Source organism: Dermatophagoides pteronyssinus, unplaced genomic scaffold (assembly GCF_027571235.1).
Source record: "Dermatophagoides pteronyssinus isolate colony J.1.1.1.1 unplaced genomic scaffold, Derpt_VIB-CSIC_2022.12 sq0013, whole genome shotgun sequence".
Taxonomy (NCBI): domain Eukaryota; kingdom Metazoa; phylum Arthropoda; class Arachnida; order Sarcoptiformes; family Pyroglyphidae; genus Dermatophagoides; species Dermatophagoides pteronyssinus.
Window position 1 is genome coordinate 156,687 of NW_027461537.1, and position 20,486 is coordinate 177,172.

General features: G+C 29.2%; 7 protein-coding genes across 8 annotated transcripts; 4 read left to right on the top strand and 3 right to left on the bottom strand.

The window, feature by feature from the left end:
- Window positions 1-66: 66 nt before the first annotated feature.
- On the top strand, window positions 67-1,489 carry LOC113790811 (mitochondrial ribonuclease P protein 1 homolog). The gene has a single exon (XM_075821851.1). It carries the CDS (start codon window positions 140-142, stop codon window positions 1,265-1,267), a length of 1,128 nt encoding a protein of 375 aa, XP_075677966.1. The 5' UTR covers window positions 67-139; the 3' UTR covers window positions 1,268-1,489.
- A 145-nt stretch (window positions 1,490-1,634) lies between these two features.
- On the top strand, window positions 1,635-3,149 carry Hcs (holocarboxylase synthetase-like protein). The gene has a single exon (XM_027340513.2). The coding sequence runs from the start codon at window positions 1,635-1,637 to the stop codon at window positions 3,147-3,149; it is 1,515 nt and encodes a 504-aa protein (XP_027196314.2).
- Window positions 3,147-6,337, bottom strand: LOC113790809 (UDP-GalNAc:beta-1,3-N-acetylgalactosaminyltransferase 2-like). Its single transcript, XM_027340514.2, has 4 exons — window positions 5,556-6,337; window positions 5,104-5,492; window positions 4,832-5,048; window positions 3,147-4,740 (listed from the first exon to the last, which is right to left on the bottom strand). The coding sequence occupies exons 1-4, from the start codon at window positions 6,261-6,263 to the stop codon at window positions 4,618-4,620; spliced, it is 1,437 nt and encodes a 478-aa protein (XP_027196315.2). The 5' UTR covers window positions 6,264-6,337; the 3' UTR covers window positions 3,147-4,617.
- Window positions 3,522-4,800, top strand: BckdhB (Branched chain keto acid dehydrogenase E1 subunit beta). The gene has a single exon (XM_027340517.2). The coding sequence runs from the start codon at window positions 3,522-3,524 to the stop codon at window positions 4,626-4,628; it is 1,107 nt and encodes a 368-aa protein (XP_027196318.2). The 3' UTR covers window positions 4,629-4,800.
- A 137-nt stretch (window positions 6,338-6,474) lies between the features above and the next one.
- Cdk1 (Cyclin-dependent kinase 1) lies at window positions 6,475-7,775 on the top strand. Its single transcript, XM_075821852.1, has 4 exons — window positions 6,475-6,874; window positions 6,938-7,061; window positions 7,124-7,458; window positions 7,519-7,775. Exons 1-4 carry the CDS (start codon window positions 6,681-6,683, stop codon window positions 7,736-7,738), a joined length of 873 nt encoding a protein of 290 aa, XP_075677967.1. The 5' UTR covers window positions 6,475-6,680; the 3' UTR covers window positions 7,739-7,775.
- On the bottom strand, window positions 6,937-9,655 carry LOC113790810 (carboxypeptidase E-like). The gene is made up of 3 exons (XM_027340515.2): window positions 9,251-9,655; window positions 8,283-9,185; window positions 6,937-8,217 (listed from the first exon to the last, which is right to left on the bottom strand). Exons 1-3 carry the CDS (start codon window positions 9,486-9,488, stop codon window positions 8,051-8,053), a joined length of 1,308 nt encoding a protein of 435 aa, XP_027196316.2. The 5' UTR covers window positions 9,489-9,655; the 3' UTR covers window positions 6,937-8,050.
- Window positions 9,656-9,910: 255 nt separating this feature from the next.
- POLDIP2 (DNA polymerase delta interacting protein 2) lies at window positions 9,911-17,903 on the bottom strand. Of its 2 annotated transcripts, XM_075821849.1 has the most exons (9): window positions 17,559-17,894; window positions 15,311-15,540; window positions 13,800-13,919; window positions 12,492-13,725; window positions 11,332-11,486; window positions 11,174-11,273; window positions 10,754-11,095; window positions 10,485-10,690; window positions 9,911-10,413 (listed from the first exon to the last, which is right to left on the bottom strand). In XM_075821849.1, the coding sequence occupies exons 1-9, from the start codon at window positions 17,760-17,762 to the stop codon at window positions 10,161-10,163; spliced, it is 2,844 nt and encodes a 947-aa protein (XP_075677964.1). In that variant the 5' UTR covers window positions 17,763-17,894; the 3' UTR covers window positions 9,911-10,160. The 2 variants fall into 2 exon arrangements, with proteins under 2 accessions (XP_075677964.1, XP_027196311.2); XM_027340510.2 differs by lacking the exons at window positions 9,911-10,413; window positions 10,485-10,690; window positions 10,754-11,095; window positions 11,174-11,273; window positions 11,332-11,486 and adding exons at window positions 11,835-11,964; window positions 12,031-12,431 and having other exon boundaries at window positions 12,486-13,725; window positions 17,559-17,903.
- Window positions 17,904-20,486: the final 2,583 nt, after the last annotated feature.

Consider the following 20,486-nt stretch of genomic DNA (forward strand, 5'->3'; position numbering starts at 1 on the left):
TAAATTAATCTCCATGGAAAATGAGCAAAAAAAAACTTTGAATTATTTGAAGAATCAAAATGATACGCGAGTATCGATAAAATCGATACTTTTAGAATAATTCTTTGTGTACACCGTTTCATAAAACAGCGTAATAAACATGTTCCAAAGAACAATGTTTTGGCGTCATGGAACAGTTGTTGTTCGAAGATTTTTCGCCACTAAAAAACATAAATATGATCCAAAATTTTTACAAAAATTAAGTGAAAAAATTGATAATGAAAAACCATTCGTTAATGTTTGTCTGGAAGATTTTGTTCAATTATTTCAGCAAAATGATCATAATGAAATAAATCGAATGAAAATTGAAAAAATAATCAACATTTATGATGAAATGAAATATGATCTACAACCAGTACCAAGTACATTGACTGTTGACGATGTTGAAAATCTACTTCCATTAACGGCATTAAGTGATATTCGTCGACAGATACGCAAATTACATCGCAAAGAATTACAACGGCTATTGAAAAAAGAATTGAAACAACAATCGATTACAGAAATCGAACAAAAACAATCCATTGAAGATGTTAAAATTCTAGATCGATCTGGTTTGTTTGATTCAAATGGAAATTTAATCTATGGACTATGGCATAATTCATTGTTCACAAGAATCAATCCTAAATTTCGACGTTTATCATTAGAAAAATTTCGCCATGCTCATTGGTTTGGACAAAATCTATTCATTGATTTTAGTTATTCATCCTATTTATCAAGACACTTATGTGTACAAGTAGCTAATGATCTGTCACATTTAATTCACTTTAATCTTAAACAAATGAATGATCCATTTAAAATTATTCTCTGTGGTATCGATTATGATCATTATTTATGGAAATCATTACAACAATCATTTCCAGATATAAGTGAATCAGTTGAACATACTGAACAAAAATTAATGTCATTAGTTTCTGATCCTCAACAAATTGTCTGTTTTACATCATTCGAAACAAAAACAGCATTAGAATATAATCCAAATTGGTCATATGTATTGCCTGCCATACCAGAACGTTTAATGAATCAGGATTTTCTTACACCATCATTGAAAAAAATGAAAATTCGCCGTATGGGTGTACCAATCGATCGTTTTGTTATTTGGCAATACGGATCAAAACGTCTTTCATTAAAGCAAAAGATTCGAATTCTTCAAGATATACGTTCGAAAAATTTCGATTGGAAACGTTCGATTGTTGAACATGTACAGACAAAAAGAATGGACAAATCTTGAAAATTCAAACTGTTCAAATCAACAGATGGCATTAGTGATTAGCATCAAGTGTCATCACATGTCACAATCGTGGACTCTTATTTTTCTCTCGCAACATTATACTCTAAAAAAATTATACATCGATAATATCAATGATAAGAGGAAAAAAAATATTTATTTGAATTGGAAAAGAAATGAAAAAAAATCCTAATCAACCAAATAGGTTATTTGTTTACTTTTTTTTATATTCACTGACTCTTTTCACCTCTAAATTAATATAAATGATTTGTCGCGCTATCCACGGATGTTATGATTGAATGAGCATCGATTTCATTTGATGAACTAAATTTTTTTTGGCTCATAACCCAACAGCAAACGTCAACTATTTATGATAATTTTATTCGAAAAAAATATGTCTTTCATCAAGAAAAAAGCATTGATAAATATTCTAGTACATTTTCGAAAATCAAATTCAAAAACATCCGATTACATATCATTTATTATTGATTCTATTCAAAAATCTATTAATAATCTGTATGGATTGAATCGTTTTGTTGTTTATGGTGTAAATGAATCTGATCTTCGAACGAATACTCGTTTACTTTCGGCAAAAGCTTTATTGATCATAACAAATAATAATTTGGGCAATGAAAGCGATTTATCAACATGGATAAAGACAATTAATTTAGACAAATTAATACTCAATTATGAAGATTTGTTGCAATCATCGAATTCAATGAAAAATTTTAATCATGATTATTTTGTTGAAAAAATACTCACCCTTATTCCACCGTCACCGATTGCGGAAACAGAAATAAAATCCCCTACAATTATTATGGATAATAGCAATGAAATGTTTTTGCTTGATTCACGAAATAATATTTTTCATATTTGGCCACGTGTTTGTTCATTAAAGCTTAAAGAATTTCCCGGTTGTGAACAATTTCGTTCCGATTCACCATCAACAAATGATGATATAGTCTATTATTTGGATAATAATCGAATAGATCAACTTTGTCGACAACAATCAACTGAAATTGTAAATTTCAATATTCAAAATTATTTTGATAATCTTCGCACCGAATCTATTGGACGATCATTATTGTTTCAAAATGTAACCGAATCTACAATGAAAATGGCAAATAATGTTTCAAAAATTGATGGGATTGTTGCAATTGCAAATTATCAAACTACTGGTCTTGGTCGTAGTGATAATCAATGGCTATCACCATTTGGTTGTGCAATGTTTACAATAAATCTACATGTACCATATACAAGTGGATTACTGTCAAAAATAACGTTGATTCAGCATATTGCATCATTATCGGTTATTATGGCATTACCAAGTGATGAATTGAACGTAAAAATTAAATGGCCAAACGATATATTATTCATGCCATCTGGATCAAAATTGTGCGGTATTTTGGTTCGATCATTTTCCTTTGAATATCATCTTAATGTACAGATTGGAATCGGTATGAATGTTTCGAACCGATTGCCTAGTGTATGTTTGGATGAAGTAATTGAACATTACAATGATCAACAAATGGATTCGAATAAAAAATTGAAACCAATCTCACGAGAATCTATGATTGCCCGTATTTTGAATTGTTTTGAACGGCTATATCATATGTTAACCAATGGTCAAGTTGCTGAAATTCAACAACTTTATTGTTCGAATTGGATACATTCGGATGATATTGTTGATATTTATGATAATAATAATAATAATGATGATGGTCAACAACAACAACAACAGCCTCAATATAAAGCACGTATAATAGGTATCGATGATAATGGTTATTTGTTGGCGCAAGATTTAAATAATGATATGATACATTGTTTACAACCGGATGGTAATCGTTTTGATCTAATGAATCGTCTTTTAAAACAGAAAAGATAATTATAAAAGTTTAATGTCTTATCATTTTTAGAGCTAAGCTATACAATATTGATAATAATATCTATGCTGATAGCAAACAATTTGATTAACTAATAATTTCTAAATGAAGAAAAAATTTGATAAAATAGAAATAAAGACGACGACGACAGAAAAACAAGTTATTCAGTGTTCAGATTTCATTGATCGTATGACGATGATCCAATATTATCATTCGATGTGTGGTGTTTTTTCGTCTGTGTTTGTATTTGTGTGAAGGTCATCAAGATATTTTTCTTTATTTATGTTTCACATCGCAATCATCGGTGATTAAAAAAAAGAAGAAGAAATAGACAAATTTATGAGAAAATTATTCTAGAATCCATCGAAGAAAAAATGATCAAATCAATTTTAGGTCGAATTCTGATCACATCTATCAATAATTCCACAGCTATTACAAAGACATCAAGAACATTATCACATTTTGCTTTCAAACCAGATACAGCAGCCGTTTCAGATGGCGATACAACACGTATGAATCTATTTCAGGCGATCAATAATGCTCTTGAAATTGCATTAGTTTCCGATCCAAAAGCAGTTATATTCGGTGAAGATGTATCGTTTGGTGGTGTTTTTCGTTGTACAGTGAATCTACAAGATAAATTCGGTAAAGATCGAATATTCAATACGCCATTATGTGAACAAGGTATCGTTGGTTTTGGTATTGGTTTGGCTGCAGCTGGTGCTACGGCTATCGCAGAAATTCAATTTGCTGATTATATATTTCCGGCCTTTGATCAAATCGTAAATGAAGCAGCAAAATTTCGTTATCGATCGGGTAATCAATTTGATTGTGGTGGTCTGACAATTCGTGCACCTTGTGGAGCTGTTGGACACGGAGCATTGTATCATTCTCAATCTGTTGAATCTTATTTTGCACATTGCCCCGGTATAAAAATTGTCATTCCTCGTGGACCGATACAAGCAAAAGGTTTATTACTCAGTTGTATTCGTGATCAAAATCCGTGTATATTTTTTGAACCGAAAATTCTTTATCGATTAGCCGTCGAACAAGTTCCTGTCAAAGATTATATGTTGCCATTATCTAAAGCTGAAGTTCTTGTTGAAGGTGATGATGTTACATTGATTGGTTGGGGAACACAAGTTCATGTGTTGCATGAAGTTTGTGAAATGGCACGTGATCAACTAAATACTTCATGTGAATTGATTGATTTAGCCACAATAATGCCATGGGATCGTGAAACGGTAATCAATTCGGTAAAGAAAACGGGTCGTGCTATTGTAGCACATGAAGCACCATTGACGGCCGGATTTGGTGCCGAAATTGCTGCCACATTACAGAAAGAATGTTTTCTTCATCTTGAAGCACCAATTTTACGTGTTGCTGGCTATGATACACCGTTTCCACATGTATTTGAACCATTTTATTTACCCGATAAATGGAAATGTTTTGAAGCCATTAAGAAAAGTATCAACTATTGATAAACATTTGATGAATCTGAAACATCATTTCAGGATCTAATTGCGGTACGGTTAATGCTTGTTTCAAATCGACATTAGTTTCAATTTCTGTTCCACATATCCATCTGTTATCCTATTTAAAAATATATTTTTAAGAAAAAAAAATTAAAATTAAAATCAAAATTATTGTTTATACAGACATTCCAGAATAAAAAGATATTTACTTCTATTTTTTTCGGATTAATTGCTGTCATCCATATACCCATTGATACATCTTCACCTTGATAGGCATAAAGTTTATCATGATTTATAGCTAACCATTTTATTAAATCATTAGTGAGGATATAACCTGATCCACATGCAAACGATGGATACCAAGGTAAGGTCCAAACATTTTCCATCCATTTACCATAATAATTAATTGGCCATTGTTTTCGAAAACTATAATTTTTTTTAGATTATTATTATTACAACTGGTACAAATTCGAAAATTTACCTTCCAAACCATGTAAATGTGCAATCAGAATTTTCCATAATCAATCGAACAATTTGAACCAAATTCAAATAACAATCATCATCAGTTTTGAGAACATGTGTTATGTTTGATTTTTGAAATTGAAATAGATGATGAAAAAATTTCAATAATTTTTGTGCTAAATTTCGATAAACATCGATTAAATCAACAAATATAATATCACCGAATGTATTGAATTCATTCGATAATTGAACGTTAAGTTGGTTCATTTTTTGTTGCCATAGATGATGATAGCTATTGTTGTTGGATTCAATGTTCGAATCAAGTTGCCATTCAAAATTTAATAAAAATCGATGTTGATTTGGATTGAATGGTTCGGATTCATAATCATTAATATGATTATCATATGACTGTATCGGATAAAAATGTTGAATTATAACTTGTGAAAGAATTTTTCTATTTTGATTACAAACCCTTAAGATTTCCATTGCACATTCGTTGTTGGTGGATAATGAATCGAATATTGCTTCAGGAACATTATGATCGATCATAAATAATAATATGGATCCTACTTCGAAAGAAATGTTAACGTTTACATAATGAAAATTTTGATCTTCTAGATTTTCATTTTGTTTGATTTCAAATTCAAACAATTTTTTCTTGTTCAATGCATTCAATATCTGTACATTGACAGTTTTCAAAATTCGAATCAATGATGATCGAATTACAATTCTATGTATCAATATTCGGCGATATATTTTGATTTTAAAACCTTTAAATGGCCGATAATTATCTTGAGATTTTAGAGTTGTTAATTCAAATAACCAAGATTTATTTGATAATGAATCACATTCGGTCAATTCGGAACATTCATACAATGTTTTACGATTTAATGGATGAATTTGACATGATTGTGAACCAAGAATGAAATGTGTATCAATTCGTATTGGAATTTGATTTGATTGAAATTGTTGATTTAAAAATTTTACATTCTGAAACCAAGTTTGTCGAATAGCATTACGTTTTTTGAAATTTTCGCGCGCAGATAAAATGGCTATTTCCAAATGTATTGAACGTTCAGTTTTTATTGACAGCAGATCATTTGGAATAGCGAAGTAATACAAAAAGAATTTTTCCAAAATTACAATGATAAGAAGATTTAATTTGAATAAGAATTTCATTATCAAAAATTTATCAAAGATATTATTGGAAAAAGAATCCAAACAAAAAATAAACCCGGGATCCACAAAAATAAATAAACAAAAATTATTGTGAAAAAAACCTGCTACATATGAATTGGGTATTTCAAAAATGACGCATGCGTTCTAAAATTAACCAATCAAATGACCAGTATTTAAATCGAATTGAAAAGTTCGATTTAAAACGTTCGTTTTTTTTTCATTGTTACTGTGAATCCGTTTACCTCACACACAGAGGGTTGGCAATAAAAAAAATACGGTTGATGTAGTTTCTCGCACATTGTCTCATTAGACATTTCTGAGTTTTTTCTTTTAAAAATCGTTTGTTTTTTTATAAATTTTATTTTTTAAATAAATCATTAATATTTTCATCGAAATTTATATCTCTGTATTTTTGCCATGGAAGATTATCAAAGAATTGAAAAAATTGGTGAAGGTACCTATGGTGTTGTTTATAAGGCCAAACATAAGCTGACATCAGAATTGGTTGCATTAAAAAAAATTCGTTTAGAAAATGAAGATGATGGTGTACCATCAACAGCCATACGTGAAGTGACCATACTCAAAGAGCTCAATCATCCAAATATTGTTTGGTAAGTTTTATATTTGCAATTTGTTTCGGAAAATTGTAATTTAAATTTTTTTTAAATTTGCAGTTTAAAAAATGTTCTACTCCAAGAAAATCGTCTACATTTGGTATTTGAATTCTTATCGATGGATTTGAAAAAATATTTAGATTCATTACCTACCAAACAAATGATGGATAAAAAATTGGTCAAAGTAAGTTTGACTAAGTCTGGTCAGGTTTTTATTAAAAATCATTTTGATTTGTACGAATTTAGAGCTATTTGGAACAAATCATTGAAGGTTTGATATTTTGCCATTCTCGTCGTATCATTCATCGCGACCTTAAACCACAGAATCTCTTGTTGGACAATAATGGTCGTATAAAAATTGCCGATTTTGGTCTTGCACGTGCATTTGGTATTCCAGTTAGACAATATACTCATGAAGTGGTCACCTTATGGTATCGTGCTCCTGAAGTTTTACTTGGCAGTCAAAAATATTCTACACCGGTCGACATTTGGAGTGTTGCTTGTATTTTTGCCGAAATGCTTACCAAAGTACCATTGTTTCATGGTGATTCAGAAATTGATCAACTATTTAGGATTTTTCGGTTAGTAATTCTTTTCATTTAATCAAGCAATTTTGATAACATTTGTTTTTACATATTTAGAACACTTGGAACACCGGTGGAAGAAACATGGCCAGGTATCACTTCATTACCGGCATATAAGTGTAATTTTCCAAGCTGGAAAGATAATATTCTACATACAGTTATGCCCGATATCGATGAAGATGCATTGGATTTACTCAATGCAATGTTAATCTATGATCCACAGAAACGAATGCCTGCTAAAGCTGCTTTAAAACATCCATATTTTCTGAAAAATTAAACACCAAATAAAATCATTTATAATTTATTATCATTCATATCCTTGTGTTCACTGGATGTGCCATCCATTCCAAAAACAAAAACAATAACGAAAAATTAATTATAACGGAAAATATGTTTTTAAAATTGTAATAAAATTTTCTGTTTTTAAAAAAATTACTTGTTTCGTTTGGGCTTTAATTAATTGTGTGTAGGTGTTGTTGATGTGTTGATCGTCAGCTGCTTGTGAATATCTTGCAGTTTGTTTTTTTGTTTTTGTAATGAGTGATGCCTTAAGCAAAATTAAAATTAAATTGATGATAAAATTCTATCATCATTCAAAAAGAGTTCTGAGTACAAAATGAACATTTGTTGCCTGTGTTGCTGTCGTATTTCGCGGTTCAATCATGACCGTTTTAACTTCTGGTACATAACCAAATTTTGCTGCCATTATTTTATATAGTCCCGGTGTTAGAAGACGCCAATATTCACCATTTTTGGCTAAATTTTTTTTTTTAATGAGGAAAAATAAAATTAAAATCAAATAAATCATAATAATTACTTACTTGTACTAATATCATGATTAATAATCTGATTAACACCATCGGTAATATTCTGCACACGAATAATTGCATTATCAACTGGCATTCCATTCTCATCTCGTACTAAACCTTTAGCACCAATATGTGCTTGATTAATAAATTCTAATAATGCTTGTTTATTATCTTCCCATTCTTTTGCTAGTTTTGATTCTGGTGGATATTTATCGCAACCAAGTTCTAATGTAATTTCGAATGTATTTGTAGCAAGATAATTAAAATCTTGCATACCACCAGCAACTGAATACCATGAAGCACCATTTGTAATACCACCTTGTTTACCAAAATCTTCATCCTGTTCACATGCTGTACCTATTTGTGACATTCGTTTATGATTTGTAGCATATGTTCGTGCTAAATGTCGAAATGTTGTATCATCGGCCGATGCTGTATATGTATTCATACTACCATCCGGTGTTTCATCAAATGGATAATTAGCAACAAGAGCGCCACCATGAAGATTTGCCGACAATACAAACGGATTAGATAATAGCCATACAACGGCAGCACGTGTTTCTGGTTGCATTTTATGATAAATCAATGTATTTAAGAAATCATCTTTGGTACCATGACGAAATGCAACCATATCCAGATCGGGAAAATCCCGGTTAATATCGATACCATTTAGATTTGAACGACCTAAAAGCCAATCACTTCCATGATTCTGATCAAGATTAGCTGTAGCTAATTCCCAACCATCCGGATTCAATGATGGTAATAAATGGATTCGTGTATTGTTGACTAGATTCTGTACATAAACATTATTATTTCGATATTTATCGCATAGATAATCAGCAAGACGAAGTAATAGTTCACGACCTAAAACTTCATTGCCATGCATATTGGCCACATATTTGAATTCAGGTTTTACTGTTCGATGAAGATCAGAAAAAAAACAGACAATGAAGCATATTAATTTCAAATAATCAACTTACATAACTCATGTTCACCAGGATTGGTTGATATTTCAATTACAGTTAATGGCCAACCATTAACACTTTTTTCACTCAATTCATATAATCGAGTGATCGATGGACATTTATGATGAATATCTTGTAATAATTGATTCAATTCTTCATTATTATGATGTTTATATTCAAATGAACATATGGTTTGTATTGTCAATGCAAACACTAATGTAAAGATGTGTATAAATTTTGTTTTTGAATACATATTGTATTCTTTTTTTAAAAAATCAAATGGCAAAAATTAGCTTTTTGAAAAAATGACAAATTTCCAAATCGAACAAAGAACTAAACACTCAACTAAACGTCAACTACAATGATAATGAAGGCCAAAGTTTTTCGATTTTGATTAAAAAAAAACAAATGCCATCAAAATACATTCCACATAATCCAAACTCAATTTACAATATAAGAATCTGGCCTTTGTTGGAACATTATTATTATTATTATATAGATGATGTCCGAAAAAAAAGAGAATCGAAGCAAAAAAGACAAACGATATGAATAAAATGACTGTTTGGAAGATAAAAACGAACTAACTATCTATATCTATGAATGACGTCATTCGATGGTGGTAGTTGTATGTCATAGCTGTTTCCTCTTTTGGCTCCATTAAAAAAAAATATAGAATAAGAACGGAACAATCATTTTATTCGTACCTTTGATTTTTTTTTTTTGTTGTTGCTGAAATTTAACTTTCTCAAAACAAATTACAATCATCATAATCTATATGTACATAAGAAAAAAAAATATCATCGCTTAGATCAGAATGAACAAACAAACAAAATTCTGGCGAAAATTGATTGCGAAATATTCTATCCATTAACATATACGCATCGTGTGTAGGCCCGAGCGTGTATTTGTTATTTCGTTGTAAAAATTAATTTTGTTTATCATCATCTTGATGATGATTCGTTGATAAATTCGTATGTTTAGGATCATTATTTGTTAGATTATTGTTATTATCATGGCCTGAAGTATTTGATGGATTCTTTTTTTGTTGATTTAAATTAACGGGGCCTCCTTGATGTTGATTTGGATGTATCGTATGATGATGTTTACTTTCCAATGCAAATGCTGGTATTTTACAATCAAACATTGTACCATCTTCACGTTCCATTTTAAAGATTCCCCTTTTTCGTAAATAGAAAATGAAAACATCAAATATTTTTTAATTTAATTCAAATCTAAATTTTCAACATACCACATATGGCCACTTGGATCCTGTAGGCTAACATGGCTACTATATTGAAATGCTGGAAATTTTTTAGATAGGACCGGTTCTTCACCTACAACGCCACGGCCACGAATCGATTCCAATATTCCTGGTATACTATAGATTTGCCAATGTCTTTCACGCAATTGAACGGTTATATCACCAAGATTTTCAATTCGAACACAATAACGCCACTAATATAAATGCCAAATATTCATTAGTTACGAAAAAAAAACTATAAAACAATCAGATTATACCCAATAGACATTATTATTCTGTGATAATCGACAACCCATAAAGAATGGTATGACTGTAATGCGAATATTTTCGGTCGTTTCACGATAAACATCGGATAATTCAAGCCATGGATGATTTTTCTCTTGCCATGCTAATAGAGTTTCTTTCGGAACAAAAGGTGGATCTTTATCGGGTTCAAAAGTGAGAAATTTTTCAAACAATTGATGCTGAATTAATGTTGATTCTGTACTCATATAAGGAATAACATCTTCGTGGGCGACATAATCTAGTCCTGGTATTGCATACAAAGCTCGTGTATTATCATGATTACCAAGAAATGTAACAGCTTCTGTTTGTGCTTTCTGTATTGATAATAATCGATAAAAAAAATCAAATACAACTGAAATCTAAAAATAGAAATCGTAATATCGAAAACCTACCACATAGGGACAATCACGTTGATCTATTAATACCTGATAATAGGTATGTGGTTTAGGTGTAACACCATTCATTTTAAATTCATTTCGTTCTTCGTGAATCCTTGAATAAAAAGAAAAAAATGCTTGAAAATCCTTTCACATGTATAATGCAAACCTACGTTTGACTAGGTTGTTTTTTTCTTTGATCACGGTCATAAACTTTAGCTGTCCATGGGAACAATGTAACACCACGATAACCAAAAACACGATGTAAAAAGAATTGACCAGTATCATATTTTTCATTGGCAATTTTAGGCGAAACGATTCGACCTATCTCGGTCAATCTAAAATTTTGTGTTTACCGGTGAATATGAAAAAAAATTGAAAAATCAAAATTCAAATACAAACCTATAGTTTTGACAATTTCGAATCGAAACGGATAATAATGGACGACAAGTTAAATGAAGAATCCATGGTGACCATCGACAAAATGACATGATCGATAGATAGTGTTTTGAAAGAAAAAAGAAACCGTAAACAAAACAATAACAAAATTCTGATCAACCAAAACAAAACATGTATTTTTTTCGCAACATAAATTAATTTCATGTGACTTTCGAAATGATCATTCGCAGAATATGTTACCGAACATTGTGAATCCCGAAATAAAATTTTTTCAAAATGATAAAAAAAATTATATGATTTTTATTGAGAAAATTTCAAAAAAAAAAACAAAATTAAATTAAGAAATATTTATTGTTTTTTTCTTTAATGTATTGATTATAGCGATCAATCCGGTTATCTCTTTACTCCTGAAATTCGAAAAAAAAATATTTAGATTAGACTTATATAAGTGAAAATAAAACAAATAAACTTACTGATTAGCTAGAATCTGTTTGATATTCTTTAATTGTGTAGGTGATTGTAGATGTGATTCATCTAATGAATCATCATCATTAGCGATCAACGATGATTGTTGTTGTTGTTGTAATGAATATTTTTGCATTTGCATATCCTGATAACGACGTTTTTGTTGTACAAGTTCAAACTGTTCGCGATATTCATCCAAACGTTGTAATTCTTTCATTAATTGTTCACGTAAATGTAATTCAGCATTTGACATTTCTGGCCGCTGTTTTTGTATAGTTGTCATTATATTTTCCAATCGTTCGGTTAAAAAATTTGTCGTTTCTCTTATTTGTTCATATTTTTCGATCAATTCTACATATTTGTTTAGCATCTCATCTTTTTCCTTTGAATGCTGATCCAATTGATTAAGCTGGAAAAAGAAAATTTCAATAAAAAAAAATTCATACTTAGAAAAGCAACCAACCTGTACATCTATCTCAATATTCAGAACTGTTTTACGTTTATCAATAGCTTTTGCTGCCAGAAAATATTTATCCAGATATTCATTACGTAATACATCAATTGAGTTCAATAACATTTCCAATTCGGCCATACCACATTTTGAATCTGTTTTTGATGATTTTATCAATGGTAAACTTGTTGTTTTAGTTAATAATCGTTGTATATGTTCGGAAAAATTTGGCTTTTTGGCCTGTTGCTGAAGTCCAAATGATGGAGATTCTGTCAAATTAATCAAACGACTAATTTCATTTTGTTCATCATCGTCAACATCGGATAATACAATATTTGATAAGCGTTTACTGATTAATTCACCCGTATTCAATATGACGGTGATGGATGTGAATCCATATTTAATAGTTAGTCCAATGCCGACCGGAAAAGTTGGACAATCATTTGATTGTGATTGTTGTTGTTGTTCGTTATCAATAGTTGGTCGGGTGCAAATTAAATATTCAACAATGGCTTTATCATCATAAAATTCATTGTTTATAATTGGATTAACTATTTGTTTGAAAAATGGTACCATCACACAATGAACACCATATGAATGTTGACAATAATAACGTTGACCATCTTTAGGATCGGCTATCAAATTCAAAGCCGTACTAATTGTATCCATATCATCATTATATTGACCATTGTCCATTATTTGATAGGTTGCCAATGGAAATGATAATTCAATTGTTTCAAATACATTCAATACTGTTTCCGGTATGATGATCGTCGATTTAGATGTTGATATTTGATATGAAGAATTATCACAGTTATCATCATTATTGTTTAGATCATTTTCAATTGCTAAACAATGATATAATAGGCCAGAACAAGTACCAATAATTATAATAGGTGGTACACAATCCAAACAAAGAATAGAACATGCTTCCGAACCATAATTATCTTCAGCAGCTGGAAGCATTTTTAATGGTTGATGTTGACAATAAAATGTAGTTAAATCTTTTAGATTTAAATAAAGTAATAAAACATCACCATTTTCTTTCAGAACAAATATCGAATAAATATCAATCAATTCTTTCATTGTCATTGATAAATTATTGTTATTATTATGATATTGTGAAAGTGATGGACCAAAATCAAATGAAACAGCATTTTCACCTAATGCACCAGAATAAAGACCTGAATTATAATCATTACCAAGATGAACAGTTTTAATCGGTTCATATTCATTGAAAATATCAAATAATCTATGTAGAAAAGAAAGATTAAAAATGATTTATTTTTTCAAAAGAATTATATTAAAATTATTTTTTAAAATTACCTAAGACGATTATCATTAGTTAGTATAATTAAATGTCGTTTGGATATTGGATGCCATCGTAAACATTCTAATTTTAGATTACGATTTGTTAGAAACATTCGTTCGGCCAATGAAAATGATCTATGAGAAAAAAAAATTATACAATGGCATCAATTAGCCATAAAACATAAACAAACATACTAAACAAAACAAAACAAAAAACAGGGTGATAATAATCATTGAAATTGAAGATTCACAAAAAAAAACCATCATAATGATCAACTGTTAATGGCTATAATTATGATAAAAGCATATGGACATTATCGACCACCTCGAATCGGTAAATTGGTTTCCATCATCATCATCATCATCATCATAATAACAAACAAACCATTTTTCTCTCATTTCGCCTATAGATTTCATTGTGTTGATCACGATCATCGAATTGGGGATGAATGAATTTCAATGATTCTATCTATCTATCTATCTCTATTCATATCATTATTATTAACGACCATTCAGAAAAAATAGTTTGAAAGTGAGTGAGATAGAGAAAGAAAAAGAAAAATAAAATCCAGTCAACCAATTCATAATCACCATTGATAAACCACAAGAAAAACATACACACACACACATTTATAATGAAAACCAATGGGATAAATTAGTTTCATTTAAAAATTGGTTTCGAACAACTAAATTGCAATGAAATAGATAGACAACAACAACAACAAAAATTCTATGGACCATATCGGACATATTTATGCCCATCTAATAAATTATGGAGAAAAAAAAATATCATCATCAAAAAACACACACACACACACACACACAAACAAACAATGAAATCGAATCGAAACAAAATAACACAGGTATATGAATTATTACAATAAAAACCCAAGAATCGAATACCGATTTTTGTTTTGTTTTGTTTTTTTTTTTTTTTGAATCACTAGTTACACTAAATATTATCTATTGGCCATTCACATGTGTTTATATCTGAATAACTATCCTGTTGTAAAAAAAACAACAAAAGCGAACAAAAAATTAATCAAAACAATAGCTTTTTTCTCGGTGTTTTTTCCTATTGTTTTAACTAAAAAAAAACAAAATACCGTGAGATATATATTGATGATCCATAGAAATTTCTAAATGACGATCCATGATAATCAATTATTAAAATCGAATGTATTTTCATCATCATCATTTCTCTTTTTTCATTCCTCGATTAATATGGCGGTATCCGGGAGGAATATCCATCTAATCTATATTTTGGAAAATGTTATCTATCCATTTTTTTTAAATATTTTATTTGATTCAAACAACAACAACTACAAAAAATAATCATAAATCGAACATAACAAACAAATTGTTTCCAAATGTTTCCGAAGGAAACGTATATTGAAATTAAAATTCCAGAATCATAATCGACCAAAGGAAAAAAAACGTGACTTTTTCTCGCATTATTTTCTTTTTTTGTTTTGTTTGTATTGAACACTCAATATTTGAAAACATTTATAATAAATCGGGCTTACCTGATCAATAATTTGGAAGTTGTTTGTTGCTGCTTCTGTTTTGGATCGACCTTATCAATCAATGTTTCACTGGTTGTGGTGGTGGTGGTGGCAGTTCGACAATAAGACCAATTTCTTGGTAATTCAACAATCATACAGCCATTTTTACCATATATGGCTAGATAATTTTCTTGTGGATTTAAACATATTTCATTGATTTGAAATGTTGGCAATGATGATAATGTTATAATCTAATATGAAAATTGAAAAGTACCAAAAATTTTTGTTTTAAATGGAAAAGAAAATTATTCAAAAAAAAAAAATGAATGCAAAATATTTGTTTATAGATTACGCAATAGTCAGTGGCAATACACAATAGGAAAACGATGATATCGATTATATAATTCTTTTTCTTTTTCTTTTTTTCGTCGACTTTTTTTCCGGATTCGTGATAGAACAATATATAGAGAGAGATGAATTCGGATCGATTAAGATCAAAACGAACGAACGAACAAACGAACAAACGAAATTAATTGACTATAAATATATAAGGGGATATCACTTGACTATTACATTATGGCTGTTTGGTGATAATAGTTAACCACTCATTAGCACTATCAAAATAGAATAAAAAAACAATTCAATCGAGAATCGGGCAAAAAAAAGATTGGTGTGTGAGAAATATCGAATAAAAGTCAAGTCAAAATTCACAATGTATTTTTTTTTCATTCCCTGTTTCAGAATCAATACACACACACACATATGACACATTCATTCATTTATTCTGGGAAAAAAACACAATGATGGTTAGTGAATGAGAAAAAGAATTCAAATGGTCGATGAAATGCCATATATTATTCTGGGAAATTCATTCATTCATTCATTTTCACTGTTTTCTTTTTGCGGATCGATTTATGATTTGAATGCAATTAAAATCATTAATAAGCTGCCCATTAATTTCACTTGGCTGCTTAATGGCGAAATCGAAACTTTTTTCGTTCGATTCAAAGATTTTTTTCCCCACCAACCATCAGAATCAAACATCAGTTTCCCAGCCCGAAGTGATTATGATTTGAAATCGAATAAAAAAACAACAACAACAGAGTTTGCTATGCAAATAAAAAAAACTATAAATGATAATATCAACGAACTAATGTTGTTTTCCACCATTATTTTTCGAATTTAATTTCAGAAATTTTTCATTTCCAATAAATCAGACGAATGCAAATATTGAACACAAAAAAAAAAAAATAAATCGATCGATTTTCGAAACCTCGAAAAAAAAACTAAAACAATTGAAAAAAAATAAGAATTTGTTTTGGTTTTTTTATTGGAGAAAATGACAAACAAACAGAAAAAAAATCGGTCAAACATACAACAACAATCTCGGTACACGCAATATTCGATTTTAGAAACCAATAAAAAAAATGGAAATGTTGATGAAACGAAATGAAATGATAGAAAAAAAAATTTCAAACAAGCAGATCAATGTTGATCTGATCTGGAAATGAATTAAGTTTTTCTTTTCTTAAAACAAGAATTATTACTCTGCTTATTATTATTTGCATGTTCATTGTTTTTTTTTCTCGAGTCGTTTGTTTGTTTGGTTTTGCTCAAACAATATTTGATAATTGAAATTAAATTCTGAAAAAAAATTCTCTATAATAATACACCCGATATCTGTTGTATCGAGTTGGGCGATTATATCGACTTTTTTTTTGTTTTGTTTGTTTCGAAAAGAATAATCTATGTCGATTGTTTTCCCCTTCATCTATCTTTCTCTTCCATATCACTGTGTTTGATTAGTTTGTTTTTGGTTTCTTTATACAGTTTCGATTTTTTTTCAAAATCAATTTTTTTGTCGTTGAAAATGACAATGACGTTCATCAATTCTTGTTTGCAATGATTGATCAATATTGAAAGTGGAATATTTTTTTTTCTTGGTTTATTTTTCATTCAAAATATATAAATCGATTAATAAAATTGCTTGCCAGAAAAAAGAATAGATTCGATTTTGTATAGAAATTGATAATAATGTATTCAAGATAATTACATCATTTTCGATTTTCATAATTATCACCATTATTATTATTCATAATTATCGAGAAAAATTATAAATTATTAATGATTATAATTATTAATCGGTTCATTATTATGATTAATCGAATGTTTAGAAGAAAAAAAAATTATAAATATTCGAAATTCGATCTAAGATTGATCATCGAAATCAAATGAAAGAGAAAAAAAAGTTACAACAAAAAAAACTTACCTGTATAGCTGTAATATTATAACGATCATCAAATAAACAACCATAAATACATTGATCATCATCATTCCAAACTAAAAGACGATCTATATAGTAACAAGATAAATTTGTTACAATATTACGATCAAATTTACATTTTTTAATCGATTCGACAAGTTTATTCAATAATTCTGATTGATTATTATTAGAATCATTTGATGATGCCATTATTTTTGCTTCAAATCAACTTAGATGTTGATGTTCGTTGTTTAGGATGAACAATATTAACGAATTTAAAGAGAAAAAAAAATTAACGAAAAAAAAAGCCGCAAATTCTTTCGATAAACAACACCATGTGAGCTCACATGTTTATTTCAATCATTCGTCATACAGATGGCGTAAGCTGTCCATTTCGAATGTAATTTTTTTTTGTAATTCCAGCCGAACCAAAAAAAAAAATCAAAGAAATCAATAATTGAATGAAAATACAAATTACAAATTTATGACATCATCATCATCATCATTATAATGAAAAATTAATTTTCGTTTAATCTTTTTTCCCGTTCTGTTTTTAACTATTCTACTCTGTTGTGTCATTTGATATGATGATCTTCATACTGCTGGTGCAGGATTCAATTAGGATAAAAGCTATCATCTGAATCTATCAATTTTCAACCAAACGAACAGAAAAAAAATCCATATAGATTAAATTTGTTGAAATTTAAAAAAAATTCTACCCAATACGATATTATTACTTGAATGGATAGATTAATTAATTTGAATTTTTGAAATTAGAGCGAACGAAAATTCAATTTCAATTTTTTTGTTTTCAATTGGTAAAATTTTTTTGGTTCGGAGAGAAAAAAAATTGAAATTCCTGTTCATTCCTGATGATTCAGTGTTTTTTTCTGGTGAAAAGGTAGCGAAATTTTGTTCAGTGAATGTGGGAAAAAAATCTGTTTAATCGGCCATAAATGATCATCATGAAATATTCAACAAGAATATTGAATCTGAAGAAAGAGAAGGAAAGGTTTTTCCCTTTGAATTTTCCATTTTTGAAAAATTCCATCCAAATAAACAAAACAAAATATGACATTTTGTAACTGTCTGTGTGTGTGTGTGTGTGTTTTGACACTGTGTATCAAAAACATTTATTATCATTATTATTATTATATTTTGGAATATAGATTGAACAAAACCGCTACTGACAACTAACCAACAACCAACAGAAAGAAAAAATGACAAGTCAATGACGGTTATTCACACACACACACACACACACACACACACACACATCATTCATCATTCGGATATTCATTCAATCGGGTATCAACCAACGCCCTGAATAAATATCCGAATGAAAAAATAATTTTGTCGGGAAAAAAAACCAAACATGTCGATAAATTTTTTTTTCAAAAAAAAATCGATTGTTAAATGTGAAAGATTTTTCCAGTTTTGTCTAAATTCAAATTAAATTGAATGAAAGAATATTCTTCTGTTGTTGTTGTTGTTGTTGGAAAATTGAATTAAAACAATTGTTTTTGACATTCAATTTTTTCGTTTGTCGCTTTCCGAATATTATTTACATCTACACAACGGCGAATATTTAACGGTCAAATTGTGATTCACACCAAGAAGAATAAATTTCCAATTTTGTTTGACTGAATATTATTTTTTAGTTTAATTCAAATCAATCTTATGTGAGAAAAAAAATATGGTTGACTAAATCAAAATAGAAAAAAAAACAAAAAACAAAATGTTAATATCAAGCCCGTAAGCAGCCAGAATTGATCACAAATAATCACAAGTGACCAGTTTTGTTTTGTATATATACACAGAGTGAGAAAAAAAAAGGCCAAATTTCAAAGATAATGTTTGTCCAACAAATCTTGTGTTACACTTGAATTGAATTGATATATCTAATAAGTTTCAGTGTGTGTGTGTAAATTGAATAATAAACAAAATAGAAAAATGGGAAAAAGAATTTCAGTTGTTTGAATTGGTGGAAAAAAAAGAACAAAAAAAAAAAAAAATCATTTCAACCGAACCAAATGATAATAGAATTTATTCTGTTGTTGTTGTTGGTGTCATCGTCGGCATTTCGAATGACAATATTTTAATATTTCTTTTTTTTTGGATCAAATTCTGAAAATCTAACAAGAAGAAAAGAAAAACGAATGATGATGATGTAAGATTCAGATTTAAATTGCAAAAAATTAGTTTTTCGTTTTCACGATAATTTTCTTTCTCACAGGCTGTGTCAGAAAAAAAAACGACAACTGCACACATTTGATTAGGAAATTTGTTTTTCGTTGTTTTTTCGAATCAAAATTTTTTTATTGATCCCGAAAAAAATATCATTAAAAATTTGTGAACCAGATCGATTCAACAACAACAATAACAACAAAATCATCAAAATGATTATAGGTATTGTTCAAATCAATATTGATATTGATTTATTTGATTCTTCTTGCACAGCGAAAATATCAAAAATATCGATATGATCATTATCATTATCATCACCGTCAGCAGCAGGAGATTTTTATTTTTGTTCAGAAAAAATTGATTTCCAAATAATAATAAAAAAAACAGTGCTAAATTCGAAATCTAATGTTTGATTCGATTATTATTATTATTAGGATTTTTGATTGTTTTCTGTTGGATAATAACAAATAACAAGGAAAAAGGGAAGAAGAACTTCAACTTGATGATGATGATGATGATCGACCGAAACACAAACAGAAAATAATAACGATGATGATGTTGAAAAACAAATTGAAAAAAAGAAAATTTTCTTCGATATTATAACCAAAAAACAGAAAAAAAGTAAAAGTAAATTGTATCGATAATGTGAATTTTGTCTAAACAATCATCATCCGGATCATGATGATGATGATGATAATGGTAATGTCTGCTTAATATCTCCACGCAATGTACGTTATTGATAAATAA

Bases quoted from the DNA above. Each gene is read 5' to 3' on its own strand.
- LOC113790811 (XM_075821851.1), top strand. From the start codon at position 140: ATGTTCCAAAGAACAATGTTTTGGCGTCATGGAACAGTTGTTGTTCGA.
- Hcs (XM_027340513.2), top strand. From the start codon at position 1,635: ATGATAATTTTATTCGAAAAAAATATGTCTTTCATCAAGAAAAAAGCA.
- BckdhB (XM_027340517.2), top strand. From the start codon at position 3,522: ATGATCAAATCAATTTTAGGTCGAATTCTGATCACATCTATCAATAAT.
- LOC113790809 (XM_027340514.2), bottom strand. From the start codon at position 6,263: ATGAAATTCTTATTCAAATTAAATCTTCTTATCATTGTAATTTTGGAA. The intron at 5,493-5,555 runs GTTTGTAATCAA...TATCCGATACAG, and splicing joins GTGCAATGGAAATCTTAAGG to TCATATGATAATCATATTAA. The intron at 4,741-4,831 runs GTAAATATCTTT...ATTTTTAAATAG, and splicing joins TTAATCCGAAAAAAATAGAA to GATAACAGATGGATATGTGG.
- Cdk1 (XM_075821852.1), top strand. From the start codon at position 6,681: ATGGAAGATTATCAAAGAATTGAAAAAATTGGTGAAGGTACCTATGGT. The intron at 6,875-6,937 runs GTAAGTTTTATA...TTAAATTTGCAG, and splicing joins AATCATCCAAATATTGTTTG to TTTAAAAAATGTTCTACTCC. The intron at 7,459-7,518 runs GTTAGTAATTCT...TTACATATTTAG, and splicing joins CAACTATTTAGGATTTTTCG to AACACTTGGAACACCGGTGG.
- LOC113790810 (XM_027340515.2), bottom strand. From the start codon at position 9,488: ATGTATTCAAAAACAAAATTTATACACATCTTTACATTAGTGTTTGCA. The intron at 9,186-9,250 runs GTAAGTTGATTA...TTCATCGAACAG, and splicing joins TCCTGGTGAACATGAGTTAT to TAAAACCTGAATTCAAATAT. The intron at 8,218-8,282 runs GTAAGTAATTAT...AAAAAAATTTAG, and splicing joins TAATCATGATATTAGTACAA to CCAAAAATGGTGAATATTGG.
- POLDIP2 (XM_075821849.1), bottom strand. From the start codon at position 17,762: ATGGCATCATCAAATGATTCTAATAATAATCAATCAGAATTATTGAAT. The intron at 13,726-13,799 runs GTAATTTTAAAA...TTTTCTACATAG, and splicing joins ACTAATGATAATCGTCTTAG to ATTATTTGATATTTTCAATG. The intron at 11,096-11,173 runs GTAGGTTTTCGA...TTATCAATACAG, and splicing joins AACGTGATTGTCCCTATGTG to AAAGCACAAACAGAAGCTGT.